This window comes from Mirounga angustirostris, unplaced genomic scaffold (assembly GCF_029215605.1).
Source record: "Mirounga angustirostris isolate CCGP_5_RB_7025 unplaced genomic scaffold, mMirAng1.0.hap1 SCAF_16, whole genome shotgun sequence".
Lineage (NCBI taxonomy): Eukaryota > Metazoa > Chordata > Mammalia > Carnivora > Phocidae > Mirounga > Mirounga angustirostris.
This window is the reverse complement of record NW_026991724.1, coordinates 10963880-10978948: the sequence shown is the minus strand read 5'-3', so window position 1 is coordinate 10978948 and position 15069 is coordinate 10963880. Positions and strand designations below refer to the sequence as shown.

Sequence of the window (15069 nt, the reverse complement as noted above, 5' to 3'; positions counted from 1 at the left end):
AAGCAAATAAGTAAGTGAGGCAAATAGATAAATAAGTAGATCTGGAAGCCTGTGTTAAAGGGTAATTTCATATAAATGTGTCTTGGAAGTTAGAGATAGTGACTTTCTCTAGAGAGATTAGAAGGTTCATCGTCCCCAGATGCATTTGCCTACATTCTTTTTTTTTTTTTTTTAAGATTTTATTTATTTATTTGACAGAGAGATAGACAGAAGAGCACAAGCGGAGGGAGAGGGAGAAGAAGGCTCTGCACTGAGCAGGGAGCCCGATGCGGGACTCGATCCCAGGACCCTGGGATTGTGACCTGAGCCGAAGGCAGATGCTCAACCATCTAAGCCACCCAGGCGCCCCCATTTGCCTACATTCTAAAAGTGACCAAAAAAACCCTGCAGACTGGTGCCTCTCCTCAGAGATCTCTTGCATTCCAGAGCCAGAATTCCTCTCTCCCTCTGTGAAGGGGAGGAGAAGATGCGCCAGCCATCCCCTCTAACCTCCAAGTCTCATATTTGGGGGTTTCCTCTCTCTCTCTCTTTTTTTTTTTTTAAAGATTTTATTTATTTATTTGAGAGAGAGAGCACGCGCATAAGCAGGGGGAGGGGCAGAAGGAGAGGGAGAAGCCGACTTCCTGCTGAGCAGGGAACCCAACACAGGCGACTCAATCCTAGGATCCTGAGGTCATGACCTGAGCTGAAGGCAGACGCCCAATGGACTGAGCCACCCAGGTGCCCTGAGGGTTCCTCTCTTGTGGAACAATTCCAGCATGTACAGGTGTATCTGGCAGTCCTCTATTGGCCTCTGGGAAAGTGGGCAGTAGAGAACAGATGCTGCTAGGATTTTCTGTGAGCAAATAGTCCCTGATCCATTGATTCCCGTGTCTGTTAGTGAAGCTCTCGATCATCCATCTGTCTACAGCTAAATCTATCTGGATAGATACAGATAAATCGATTTAATTCGGATAGGAGGCAAGATAACTGGTTAACTTGCAAGTAGGAAAACATCGCATACCCTTCATAGTTTCAGACTTACTAATTTGCAGAACTATCATTTACAATATACAGAGTTCTAAAACAGTTACAAGACACCAAAAGTCTCACAGCCCCATAGGGGATCAGGGGATCAGTACTCTAGTCTGGACGGCATATTGTTTTTATTCACTTATTCCCTAATTCTTTTTTTTTTTTAATTTTTTTGATGTAGTGTTCCATGACTCATTATTTGCATATAACACCCCATGCTCCATTCAATATGTGCCCTCTGTAATACCCATCATTTCTTTAATGTCTTCTGCATGTTGTGCCAAGACCCTGTGCTTTGTGCTACAGATACTGTGGGTAGCAAATCAGAAACTATCACTCTTCTCGTACAGCCTACAGATGAGTGGAGAAGACCCATAGAATAAGTCACAAAATACTGAATTACAAATGGTGAGAAAGGCAGTGTCCTTTACAGTTGTAATTTCTAAACATCAGGTAATGCGGTCATGTTTGAAAAAGCAGTAAAGAGGCCCTGGGTTAGTAATCTTGAGGGATACCCCTGTTAGCAAAGCACATCAGATTTGGAGCATGGCTGCTGGTCACCCATTTCCGGCGTTCATAACCTGTTGTGATGATTCCATTGTCTCTGCTTTGCCCTGGAAATCTAGATTATCTAAGAAATGCAGCATCTGTTTAACTTCATATTTTGTAGCACTTTTTATTAGAAAATGAAATCACTTACAGAAACTACCATGATACTGAAATTTTAGAATGTCAAAAGTAGAAACATTTCTGTGCGCTGTCCTTTAAGGATTGTCCAGCGCCCTGGCCTTGGATGAAATTTACAACACCTTAAAAGACCTTTGGAATCATGTGTTTAATTGTGACCCCGTGGATGCTGAATGGCAGGGAAGGCCCTCTCCGTGTGACCCAAAGGCAAAGAGACAAAGGCCTCATGCAGGTATATTGTCCTGCTCCTTTGGCAGCTGTTCAGCCAGTTGAGCTTCTTCATGCAGGCCATTGATTTACCGCAAGGAAAGAAGAATGTTCTGTCGAACAAAAAAGCGGAGTCCAGTGGAGGTTAGGCTAACAGATTTGCCTGGTTAATAATCCTAAACTTCCAATAGCCAGGGTTGAGTTGGCTAAAATCAGAGAATTTCAGACCTACCCTATTGTCTCCTTTATATGCTGCCACTTTATTTTCCAAAATTTGGAAATGGAGGCTCAGGTTTTACCTGACTTTTCTTAAGCTCACATTCCACTCCAGATCTCCAATTCAGATATCCTGATGGTCTCTATACCATATCACTGTCTGGCCATCCACAATTAATGCCAATAGCTTATATATCATGTCCTCTTGAAGGAAATTAATTTACCGATAAAGCTCTACCATGAGCCAAAATGCAAGGCAGCAATAAAAGTAACAGCTATTGTTTCCAAGAAAAATAACGATGGGGCATGGAAGGCAATAAGACTGTCAAAGTTGTCTCCTGTCTTATTTAGCAGACCTCTCTATTCAAAATTCTGGTGACCTGGAGAGGGGTGCGAGTGAAATTTCTTATCTTGTTCCAGTTGCCGATCCGTGTGAATGTATTAGCTACAGAGAGGGGAGGAAATTCTACCTATTGTTTTCCTCCAATTTGGAATAGTCCTCTGTAATACAGAAGAGTTATGTGACTTAACAGCATATATATAGCATGGTTTTGACAACTTCCAATCTGTTTCTTACCTATTAAATCAGAGGCCTTTTGATTAATCTGTTCATGTGCTTGCATCTCTCACAGTAAATATAATGTGAAGTCAATTTCTGGGGAAGTTGAAGGCTAGATATAAAGTGCCTATCTTCTGTTACAAACATTGTAGGATTTTTATTTCATTTAAAAATTTTGGTAGTCATCATGATGGTAATGTTTACAGACATTCAGGTGTCAATGGCAATTACTCTAGTAAATACTCAGACGTACTTTATGTTTTGTGTTAGTTGAGTTGCTGCTACTCTGTCAGATGTGTTCAGCTCAAGGGAGTAACTTCCTATGGCCCTGCATTAACGATGCACATCACGCAATACCAAAATGAATATTTAAAATTCGATTTAAAAAGAAATTGATGTGCACTCATAATTAAATGTTGTCTGAAGAGAGATATATATAGGCCATAAAAATTTGACTTTCCTTTTGCTGGTAACAGGAATGATTTTTAAGAGTAGAAAAGTCATTGCTTACATTATATAATCTAAAATATTTTAGAAACTCAAAGATACACCTTTTTTTTTTCCACATTGTAACATCCCTGAATTCGGGGTGTATCAGTAATCAACAATGCTTTATAATTATAATAGGCATCTGTTTTTTTTTCTTTTCTAAAATAAAATCACGACGCATCTTTAAAAAGTAGAATATTGGATTCGATGAAATGAGATGTGTCACAAATTTTAATAATTTGTTTCCTTAATATTTTTCACCGTAAACATTTTCTGGTTAAATTATCTACAAAAGTAAAATAAAGTCACTGCAAATGCATGGCAGTCGTATAAACTTCAGGGAAAAGAATCACTTTGCTATAATTTAAAAATTTTAAGAATCCATTTGTATTAATTCTACCTCTCAGAGAGGTTTGATGACTAGAAAAATTTGACTCAGATAAAAGGTGATTTTGATTTTCTTTATTTATTTTAACTTTTGCAGACTAGTGATGGTCTCCTCTCTTTCTTCCCCATTTCTGCATACAAGAAACTGCATGGACCGTCATACAGCACAATGGCTCTGACCTAACAAGAGTCAGAAACACTAACCCAGAGAACCCATATGCTGGGTTTTTCGAATATGTGGCCAGCATGGAGCAGCTCCAGGCCACAATTAACCTTGCGGAGCACTGTGAACAGGAGCTTACCTACTACTGCAAGAAGTCACGACTTGTCAATAAACAAGGTAAGGAAACTGAGGCATGTGTCCTGCTGTGCACCTTGCACCGTGCACTTGACCTCACCAGCTCCTGTGGATATTAATGATGCCAGGGTGGTGGCATATAGCCCCTTGAGAGTGTCTGCCCCCTGTACACTTAGCAAACATGTCACAGTCTGGAAACCACAGCAATGCTTCTGCCTGAAGAAAAGAACAAGATCAATTTACGCTGGGCTTTGTTCAAAGCCTTGATTGCCTTCAGAGTCTCTTTGTGGCCTTCATCAGATAACTCTACAGAAAAGGGCTTCATTGGGCTCCTCGATGGATGCTCAGTGTTTGTCCCTTATAAAGGGCAAGTGACATTTATGGTTTGTTCTGTCATGCAAAAGAGCTAACGAAAATATGATTGACTTTTCTGAAAGTGACTGTTCTGTGGGACTCTTCATGGATTGTTGGCACTTAGCTGCTGGGTAAAACTGTAAATTAGAATAGATTGCCGGAAACAGTTTATTCAGCAATTTAAGTAGAAATCAGAAAACCTCTTTTAACTCTTTCTTTTATTCTACTTTTAATAACTCCTCAATTCTGTTTTTGGTTTGTTTTCCCTTTAGAACATCTCATTATGTGCCAATATCTTGGGTCCCCCCGGTTTTGCCTTAGTGTGGACCTTACTGACGCTCTTGAATTACTGCAGGAACTTTCCAGCCGGCCTCCTGTAGGCATCTCTCCATACCTTCTCACCACGCAATACGCACTCTACGACGGGAATTAACCTCTAAGAAACTCTGCTTCCATCATGACACTTTTCTACTTACAGAGCCTGGGACCTTCCTCTTCTCTGTCTGTCCCAAACAGACTCTTCTCTCTGGATATCATAAGTGCATATTCTGGACCCACACCCTGCTTAGGCCAGTTTGATGCCACTCCCCAACACACTGTTTTCTGGCAGCGATATCGAGGTGTATTTTTCTTTAGAAATTAGAGATGATTCTAAGACATCTGCATGATAAAGCCACTTGGTGAATGTTTACCCCTGCTTGTTATCTTAAGAGAGGTCCGGATAGCATGACAAGAATTTTAAGAGACGTGCATTTCATATGTGAATGTCATATGTCATGTAGATCAAGCAGAAAGATTTTGAACTCTTGGGATGACAATTGAACCCGTCGTTTCTAGTTAAGCACCTTTTCTACTTACTCTCCACCCACAGAATATAATTGGATTATTCTCTCCCTTTTGCCTGGCTTCATACCCTCTCCTCCTTCTTTGCCTCCATCTTCTTCTATTTCATAAGGTCCTCTTCTGGCCTTTTACCCTTCCCATCTTGCTGGTCTCCCCTCAAATCTTTTCCCCTTGAAAGCTCAATCCCACTTATGAATGACCATCAGATAGTTGTAGTGCAAAGAGCATAAGATTTAAAGGCAGGGAGAGATGTAAGTTCAAATTCCAGGGCTCTTATTGATTAAGTAGAGAGCTTGGATAGATGAGTCTTTATCAGCTTTGCTTTCTCTTCTATGACACAGGGCCAGTAATGGGGTGTGGCGGTGATTGGGTGGCATGACACAACACATACACAGTGCCTGAAGTGACCTTCTCTTCCCAGCTCTCTGGTGCATCACGGTTATAGTTAACATAGCAGTTTAGTAGGCGAGCGATTGTTCAGTTCATTGTTGCTAAATATTGATCTTGGAATCTAAAAACATAGATAAACAAATATGGAATTGTATTCTAAGAATGAGAACCTTAATTATAGAAGGATAAATGAATGGGATGCAACAAAATGAATTGCTTAATTAGAAAAGAAAGATAAAAGGGAAGACAAACATCAAAGTCACAAATGAGCCAAACTCTAAAAGAACCAGAAAACAAAATCCCCACAGGGTTAGTGAGCAAGCACCACACGAAGAGGGCAATATAGAGCGTGAAGGAACCCCTACCTTCATGGCCAGTGGTGCCCATGTATCTTTTGCTAAGACTCTCCTGGCGTTTCAGCCAGGCTTCAGAGCCACTAGTAAAGAAAATAACTTCTAGAAAAGGCCACTGAACAAAGGATGATGATAATTGTTAAATACACAGATTTTCCTCAGGTCCATCACCCTAGAATTCATGTAGAATGAACTTGAGTTGGAAAAGAGAGAGAACAGTTTGGATTTTGAGTTCACAATAAGAAATACATGGAGACGAACAGGAAGGAGGTGTCAGACAAGTTAAATTTACAGTTTCAGATCTTGAAGATATCGAACTTTTAAGTAATAATGGTGCCATTACTGTGGATGAATAAGGTGGGATGTGTATGTAAATACATTTTCAGCAAGCTGTGGAGCTGTGACTCCAAGTCATTTGGTATTTTAACTACAGGAAGTGGAACGTCTGACCATGATCACCGATATTTTATAATTTTAAATTTTTTAAAAGATTTTATTTATTTGAGAGAGAGCGCACAAGCATGGGGAGCGGCAGGCAGAGGGAGAGGGAGAAGCAGGCTCCCCACTGAGCAGGGAGCCCGATGTGGGACTGGATCCCAGGAACCTGGGATCATGACCTGAGCCGAAGGCAGACGCTTAATGACTGAGCCACCCAGGCGCCCATTGTAATTTTAATTTTTAACTTAAATAATTTCTCATGATTTTCTTCGTTCTTTCTTATACTTATTTAAATTCTTTTTTTTTTTAATTTTTCTTTTCTTTTTTTTTTTTTTTTTATTCATGAAAGTCAGAGAGAGAGAGAGGCAGAGGGAGAGAAACAGGCTCCCCGCCTAGCAGGGAGCCCGATGCGGGACTCGATCCCAGGACCCTGGGATCATGACCCCAGCCGAAGGCAGACGCTCAACCATCTGAGCCACCCAGGTGCCCCTATACTTATTTAAATTCTTTAGGACACTTCAAAAAGTCTTAAAGGGAACCAAATGTATTTAGTACATTTAAAACATTCAGTGGTGTCTATTTTATAGGGAGGATCAGAAATTTAGAGGTGACAATATTATTCAATATTTAGAAATAATTTATTTTCTTTTTAACCTATGAACACAATGTTTTTTTTTAATTTTTTTATTGTTATGTTAATCCCCATACATTACATCATTAGTTTTAGATGTAGTGTTCCATGATTCATTGTTTGTGCGTAACACCCAGTGCTCCATGCAGAATGTGCCCTCCTCAATACCCACCACCAGGCTAACTCATCCTCCCACCCCCCTCCCCTGAACACAATGTTTTAAACAATATATTGAAAAATATCTATTAAATATTTCAAGGTGGGTTTCACCGTCTGTTGATGAGTTAATCCTGTAATTAAAAAAAAAAGATGAAAAATCTTGATTTTAATGTCTCTGTCCATACACAAGCTTCCAATTAACTCGAGTTTTTTGGCGTGATATGGGCTGGTATGTATAGTAACACTGGGAGAAGAGTTGTTGGTATTAGTAGAGGTTCAATCTAATAGTAAGTTGTTATAAGTATTTTCTTTCTTAGGTAAGGGAGAAATTAGTACAAGTCCCAGATTTTCAGTAAGGCTCATGGCAATAACTTAGAAGTTTTGAAAGTCAACAGAAAAATGATCTAACACCTTTGAGGAGCTGACTGATTTGATGTCACATTCTTCTCATGCCCTGATTATCAAACGACTGTGATTTTTCCTCTCTACCTATTGTGTTTTTTTGAAGACAGTTGGCCTGCATTCCTCACCTGAATGTGCTGTCTATTCTTTACTCTAGTTCTTTGGCATCATGTTTAGTCATAACTCTGAGAAGGAGCTGGAAGCTGAACATTCATCATAGAAAGAAATGCATTTGGCTAAGGGAAATTCTGTTTTTGAGTGTAGTGTTTGCTTCAGGCATAAAGATCTTTTAGTGTTATTTCTGTAGTCTCCAAATAAATAGCCAAGCCATTAAATGGAAGAAAAAAAAATACATACTTCCAAATAGATCTTAAATCATAACAGGGGAATGCCATATCATGCCTAATGTTTAATAAACAGCCAATATGATTTTAGCCAATAAATATATTGAGATAAACCACTGACTTTCCATAATGTTTTAATGGGCATTTCATGATCTCAACTCAAATTTGTTCCTGATATGTCAATTACTATGGTTTATATTTTAATATCTTCTTGTTTCAAAAATTATTTTTAAAGAGAAATAACATAGGTGAACTGCTCTCAAAACATTTTTTAAGTACCATGCCTGAACTAAATAGGAACTGCTGATTTCTTTCCTACTTAAAGAAAAATACATTTTCCTTTTAAGCTTAAATAATAAAAAATTTTTTAAAAAGCTTTCTTAAGGCAATGCCAGCAAGAGCCATGTTTGGAATATCACTGCATCAAATCAATCTTTCTTTTCCTTCTCTTACTCTTCTGAATGATTTGGGAAGGAAGCGACTGGCCTGGGCTGGAAGGCTGTGGGGCATAGAGCAGATGTCACATTTCTCACATTTGTTTTTCAGATGGAAGCCCTCTGAGTTGGTGGGTTGGCAGAACCAATGAAACGCAAACGTACTGGGGAGGTTCTTCGCCCGACCCTCAAAAATGTACATGTGGATTAGAAGGGAACTGCATTGATTCTCAGTATTACTGCAACTGTGATGCTGACCGGAATGAATGGTGATTTCCATATGATTTCCTTATGCAAAATAAAGTTTATATTTAAAAATGACTCACTCAGAACATATAGTGTAGTGAGGCAGATACTGAACAAATTAGTACAATGAATAAATTAAATAAAGGTGTGTTTTGATTAAATCTGTTACAATCAATCTGAATCCTAAAAGTTAAGACCAATATTTTTTTTTAATTTTTTGATAGTGGGCCATAAATCATTACATTTTATTTTTGTAATAAGATGAAATAGAGGCATCTGTTTCTTGTTTCCTCTTCATTATAAGTCAGTTATCATTCTCTTTAAAATTAAGTGTAATTAAGAATTCTGTTACTCTCAAAATATATTTACAAGCATTAATTACTAAAGGACATTTCTTCAGTAATCTGCCTATAAAACCTTTAAACAAGTGAACTTAGAATTTCTTAAAATTATTTGAACATGTAGCTCTTTAATTTTTTTAAGGACAAACCATGCTGCAAAGAACTAATATTCTATTTATTATATCTTGAAAAAGGAAATCTAAAACATTTAGGGATTTTAAAACTGAGTCTGAAAGAGTCTTTTAAGTAGAAGTCTTACGTATATGTTTGCCTTTGAAAAATTAAAAAAGATATTATATTTGAGACTAGAGTTGAAATGTACATTGATTTTATTTACTCACGAAGAGAAATGTTTTTCAGGTTTTTTTTAAAGGTTTATTTATTTATTTGACAGAGAGAGATAGCGAGAATAGGAACACAAGCAGGGGGAGTGGGAGAAGGAGAAGCAGGCTTCCTGCGGAGCAGGGAGCCCGATGCGGGGCTCGATCCCAGGACCCTGGGATCATGACCTGAGCTGAAGGCAGACACTTAATGACTGAGCCACCCAGGCACCCCTGTTTTTCAGTTTTTATATTCACATTTCAACATACCATATGCATATCCTACATCCTACATAAGCAACTCTGTACATAAGAGTTATTTTTAAAAATACTAATAGTCTGGCACAAAAATCATTGATTTGGTTACAGAATGTACATTAATTTCAGTAACTTGTTAATTGAGCTCACATTTTGAGCTGTGTGATACTCTGTGTATTTATTTGGCAAACATCAAGGCTGTATTATATTAAAAAACAGATTCTTTTAGGATACCCTAAAAGGAGGTATCCATATGGAGTCATGATTAGACTTCTAGTGTTAACATGTTTGGTATGAAGAATATTGTCTTGCTTGCTTGAGCTCCAATTTTTCAGAATATCTACTTCCTTTAGAAGGCACTCTTTCTCTCACTGCCTTCACACACACACACACACACACACACACACACAAAATGCCTACACAATAATAGTGTATTTTAAAATGCAAATAAAATGCTAATAGCAATGCTTAACTGGAAAAAAATTCACCTAATCACCAAGAATTCTCCAATGCCTCTATAACATATTATTCATCAAAAATAATTTTTAAAAAGAAAATTTTGAAACTTCTCTTTTAAATTCTGCTCATTGTGAAGTAGCTTGTATAGAGCTAACCTTCCTCAGATACATTTATAATTCCAGGAAATATATTTATAAAAACACCTACTTGAAGAAAGTGGGGAACAACCAAATGTTGGGGGGGGGACCTGGACCCTTGAAGAAGGGAATCCAAGTGGATGAGAAGATGTTTACATGCCTTTTCCCATGAGGGCGCTAACCAGACCACATGCCATGAAGTGGTTAGGGCTCTAAGGGAATACTAGATCTTTTTGGCTTGAGGTAGCCGAGGACAAAATTTGGGGCTGCCAAAATGACTAAAAATTGAGGAGGGAGTAGAAATCCCAGAAAGAAGAAAGTACCTGGGCGGAGTTCAATCTATCACCCCTACTCAGATCCCTGGCTGCCCTGCACTGCACATGCGCAGGGGAGGTTTCTAGGAACCACGCAGACAGCTAGAGCTGGGAAACTGACCAAGCTCTAGAGACATTTCAGCGGCTACCACCAGAGGAGAGACAGAATTTGGAGTTTAAGTCTCACTAATTGAGATGGGCTTGTAAACCCCTTTGCTTTCCTCAGAAATGACAGAGGGTTCGTGTCTTCACAGCAAAGACTGTGTCCCAAAACTGAATACGATTGAAAACTAAAAAGAAAACTGATGCCAGCCCACCTAAGATGGTATAAAACCAAACCTCCACAATTTATTATGATAAGACTGTGATTTAGCTGTGGAAAAAAAAAAAAAAAGGAAGTCTTCAGAGAATGATAACAGAATCCAGAGTCTCTATAGTGTATCACTCATAATATTCAGAACATTGTAACAGTTGTTATATATTCCCAAAAAGAGTAAATTTGATCCAAAGTTAAGAAAAATAATAGTAGTTATTAGAAATAGACTCTGGGACACTGATGTTTGATTAGTAGGCAAAAACTTTAAAGCAGCTATTATAAACATGCCTGAAGACTTAAAGGTAAAAATAACCGCAAGTGAAGAGAGGGCATACTGAGCAGATAAATGAGAACTGTATTCAAGAAGCAAATACATTTTGGAATAGGAAAGCACAACATCTGAAGTGAAAACTTTCCTGGAAGGACTTGAAAATAAGATCTAGCAGAAGAAGTCTTCAATGAACCTGAAGACAACTTAATCAAAATCATTAATCTGAGGAACATGGCAGGTGGGGTGAGGGGGAAGGTTGGAAGAAACATTAACAGAACCTTTGTGGATTGTGAGAAAATATCAGTGATTTAACAGGCAAGAAATCAGAGTCCCTGAAGGATAAGAAATAAAACAAGGCAAAAACTATTTGAAAAAACAATGGCTGGAAATTTCTCAAATTTGTTTAATAAACGTCTGTGGTAGCAAGTCCCCAAGATGGCCCTCCATGAGCCACACTGCCAGTTATTCACACCCTTGTGTAATTTCCTCCCTGTGAGTGTCGCCTGGACCTTGTGACTTGCATCAAATAAATAGAATATGATAAGAGGGCGAGAGTCACTTCTGAGATTAGGTTCCAACAGACTGTGACTTCTGATTTCTTTGCACCTCTTTCCCTGACTCTTGTTTTGACAAAGCAGTCTGCCATGTTGTGAGCTGTCCTGGGGAGAGGCCCGGGTGGCAAGGAATTGAGGCTGATCATCAACCAACAGCCAGTCAATAGCCAAGGCCCTCAGTCCATCCAGTGGCAAGGAACAGACTACTGCCAACAACCAGCCACTGGAGCGAGCTTGGAAGCAGATCCTCCCCGTGCCAAACACTGAGGTGACGGCATTTGTTGCCAGCAGTTCAGTTGTAGCCTCGGAGGGGCTCTGAGCCAGAGTATCCTGTTAAGCTCTGCCCAGATTCTTGACACAGAGAAACTAGGGATCATAAATGTTGTTTCAAGTCACCAAGTTGTAGGATACTTTGTTATGCCATAGCCCATATATAACATAACATCAATGTACAGATTCCAGAAACTCAGAGGGTCTGAAGCAGAATGAAACAGAGAAAACCACACTTTGGCTTATTGTTCAGTTTGATAAAAAATAAAAAATAAAAAACCCAAAAGAACAATGATCAAGATAAATATTTTAAAAGCAGCCAGGTTGGATAGATCTGGTGGAATATATTCCATGCAGGGGAACAAAGGTACAAATGCAGGCTGACTTCTCATCGGAAACATGGGTCAGAAGACAATGGGATGATACCTTTGATGTGCTGAAAGAGAAAGCAATGTCAACCTGGAATTCTATACGAAACAAATAGATATTTCAAAAATGAAGATAAAATAAAGTCCTTTTCAGATTAAACAAATGCTGAATTTGTTACCCACAGAACTGCACTATATGAAATACTAAGAGAAATTCTGTAGGCTAAAGAGAAATAATGCCAGATGAAAACTCAGATCTTCAGGAAGGAAGGAATGAAGAACACTGGAAATCATGAATATGTCAGTAAATAGAAAAGCCGGGGTTTAAATTCAAAAAGAAAATTTACCATTTAACTGTATTATAACATCTATGACATCTAGATTTAAAATATATGACAGCAGTAGCCCAAGGAACAGGTGTGTATTGAGGGGGAATGTGGGCAGGGGGTAAGGATATTATTCTGTAGTCAGCTTCTAATATTTTATATTGAGTAATATAACACAAAATCTAACTAAAGTGGATGAATTAAAGATGCATTATGTAAGGATCCATAAAGCAAACATTAAAATACTGTAAACAGACATATAGCTAAACAGTGAATAAAAATAAAATTGAATACAAAGAAATATGGAGTAAACCAAGAAAAGTAGGAGAGAGGAAGCAGAAATACAAGAAATCCTATGGGAAAAAATAGAAACAAATACCAATTTAGTAGATCTAAAACTGCAGTATCAGTCATTACACTAAGTGTAATTAATCATTTATTTATGTATTTATTTATTTTCTATTTCTTTTTGTTACTGAATTGTAATTGGCATACTATATTGTATTACCTGCAGGTTTACAACACAGTGATTTAATGCCTTCATACATTACAAAATGATCACCTTGCTGTAAACAGTCTACTTAAAGAAAATGGTCAACTGAATTTCAAAATCACCAACTATAGTCAGTCTGCAGGAGACATTAAACTGTGGCCATATTTTCACTCAAATGGGCAATTTGATCCTTGTTCTTTTGCATGTGCAGACTTATCTCAGAATATCTTGGCTTTGAAATGCAATAAGGGCTATTGCTTATTTTATAATTATGTTAATCAGAATAATTTTAAGAATTTTGTTGTTGTTACTGTTTTTTAGGACCAATGACACCGGATTCCTTTCTTATAAGGAACATCTGCCGGTGAGGAAGATAGTGGTTACAGACACGGGCCGACCGCACTCAGAAGCAGCTTATAAACTGGGACCTCTGCTCTGCAGGGGAGACAGTAAGTGCTGGCAGTGGGCTGTAAACATGGCTGAGCACAAGTCATGTTTCTATCATAGAATAATTAATCACACGTCTGTTGTGAAAATGCATGAGCAGTGCCTGAGGTAATTCTTCCAGTCAGTCAACAAACAAGGTACCCTTATAAAGTGCAAAGCCCTGTAATAAATGCTTGGTGGCAAGCTTTGTTCAGATTCTAAGAGAAAGAACCCACTAAGCATCTCAATTTGATTGGTTTGTAAACATATCCCAGCATTCCTAAATGTCTGCATGCCATTGTCCATCTAGGAAAGCCTCAGTGCTGCGTAAAATTGTGAAGAATGTGAGTTTTCTACTGTTGGGCCTGTGGTGAAATTAGAGCATCAGTAGAATCAAATGCCAGTTTTATCAAACATATTTCAACTTTTAAATCTCTTTTTTTTTCCAGTTTGTGTGTCTTTGTGTTTACGTTAAATCAATGGGACATACTATTTTGTATATTCAATGTATTAACACTCTAAACCAGAATTTTAAAATTCAAATATAGTTTCACAGAAAATATTTATTTTCAGCAGGGAATGAAATGAGTATACATATCCATACATATGGAGACTGATGTATTAATTATTTATGCTTTTAGTTATTTCCAGGACTTAAAATGGGAATGGGAGAAACATTTATTTATGTTAAAAAGATACCCTACAATAAAATTTTATTCCAGGAGCTCAACATAGGAGATGATCTAACAATGCAGTGGATTGATGGGGATACATAGCAGAAGTTGCTTAGTTAAAAAGCAAAGCTGATACTGGCCTATAAACATTTATATACACTTGTAAAAAACTGTCTGCCATTATACCTACTATCCCTAATCTTTGGCATCTCTACTTGCTGTTCTGCCAGTAGGCCTCTCACAATCACATGAAGATGACATAGGATATTGCGTGGAGAGAAAAATTATGTGCAGAGAGATGAGGTTGTAAGCTCAGGATGCATTCAGGGGAGTACAATGATTTTGTGACTATAGAAAATTGTTCTATACGTCACACACAGTTTTCAGTGCTGGCTCTGATCTTAACCCTTCAGGGGCCCAGGCTGGCTTCCTCCCTCCCCCTTATTCCATTTGCTATCATCCCTGGGGAAGTGTCTGCTTTGACCGAGGTCACTACACCAGTCCTTAGGGCTTCTTTCTTACAAATTTCCTGCCATGAACTTGAACACATAGCACCTTTTCATTCAACGGAAGTGATTCTCCATGGTAGGTAGTTTTTCCCCCTCGGTGGACATTTGGCAATGTCTGGAGATGTTTTTGGGCTGTCACAGTTGTTGGGGGGTTGAATGCTACCGGCATCTAGAGGGAGAGGTGAGGAATGCTGGTAAATATACTATGATGTGCAAGACAGCCCTCCGCAGCAATGAATGATCTGGTCCAAAATGTCAGTAGTGCTGAGGTTGAGAAACCAGAAAATTAAACTTTTGTGGCCACGGGGATGCAGAGGTATATGGATTTACAAACAGTTTAAGTATTTAGAGACCTGCTAAGTAATTTCTAAGTTATTAATGAAACAGTAATTGAGAGTTTCCTTGGCCTTGTCTTGTACATCTATTTTAGGCTTAAGGCTCATCCCCACATAAAGTCGTAGGACTGTTCTCTGCATGGAGGGCTCTTTCTTATTCTATCAGTCAGAAGAGCGATGGCTACAGAACAATGAATGCCCCCTTTTCTGTATATGGGAAATCTGCGGTGCCTTGGGCACATTGTTT

General features: G+C 38.4%; 1 protein-coding gene across 1 annotated transcript in view; it reads left to right on the top strand.

Annotated features, from left to right (window-relative positions):
- The window catches only part of CNTNAP4 (contactin associated protein family member 4), a 258405-nt gene that overhangs the window by 194364 nt on the left and 48972 nt on the right, over window positions 1-15069 (top strand). The window contains exons 13-15 of the mRNA XM_064580174.1: window positions 3702-3899; window positions 8318-8474; window positions 13200-13327. Of these exons, the coding sequence (XP_064436244.1) occupies window positions 3702-3899; window positions 8318-8474; window positions 13200-13327 (483 nt within the window). The remainder of the gene's footprint in view (window positions 1-3701; window positions 3900-8317; window positions 8475-13199; window positions 13328-15069) is intronic.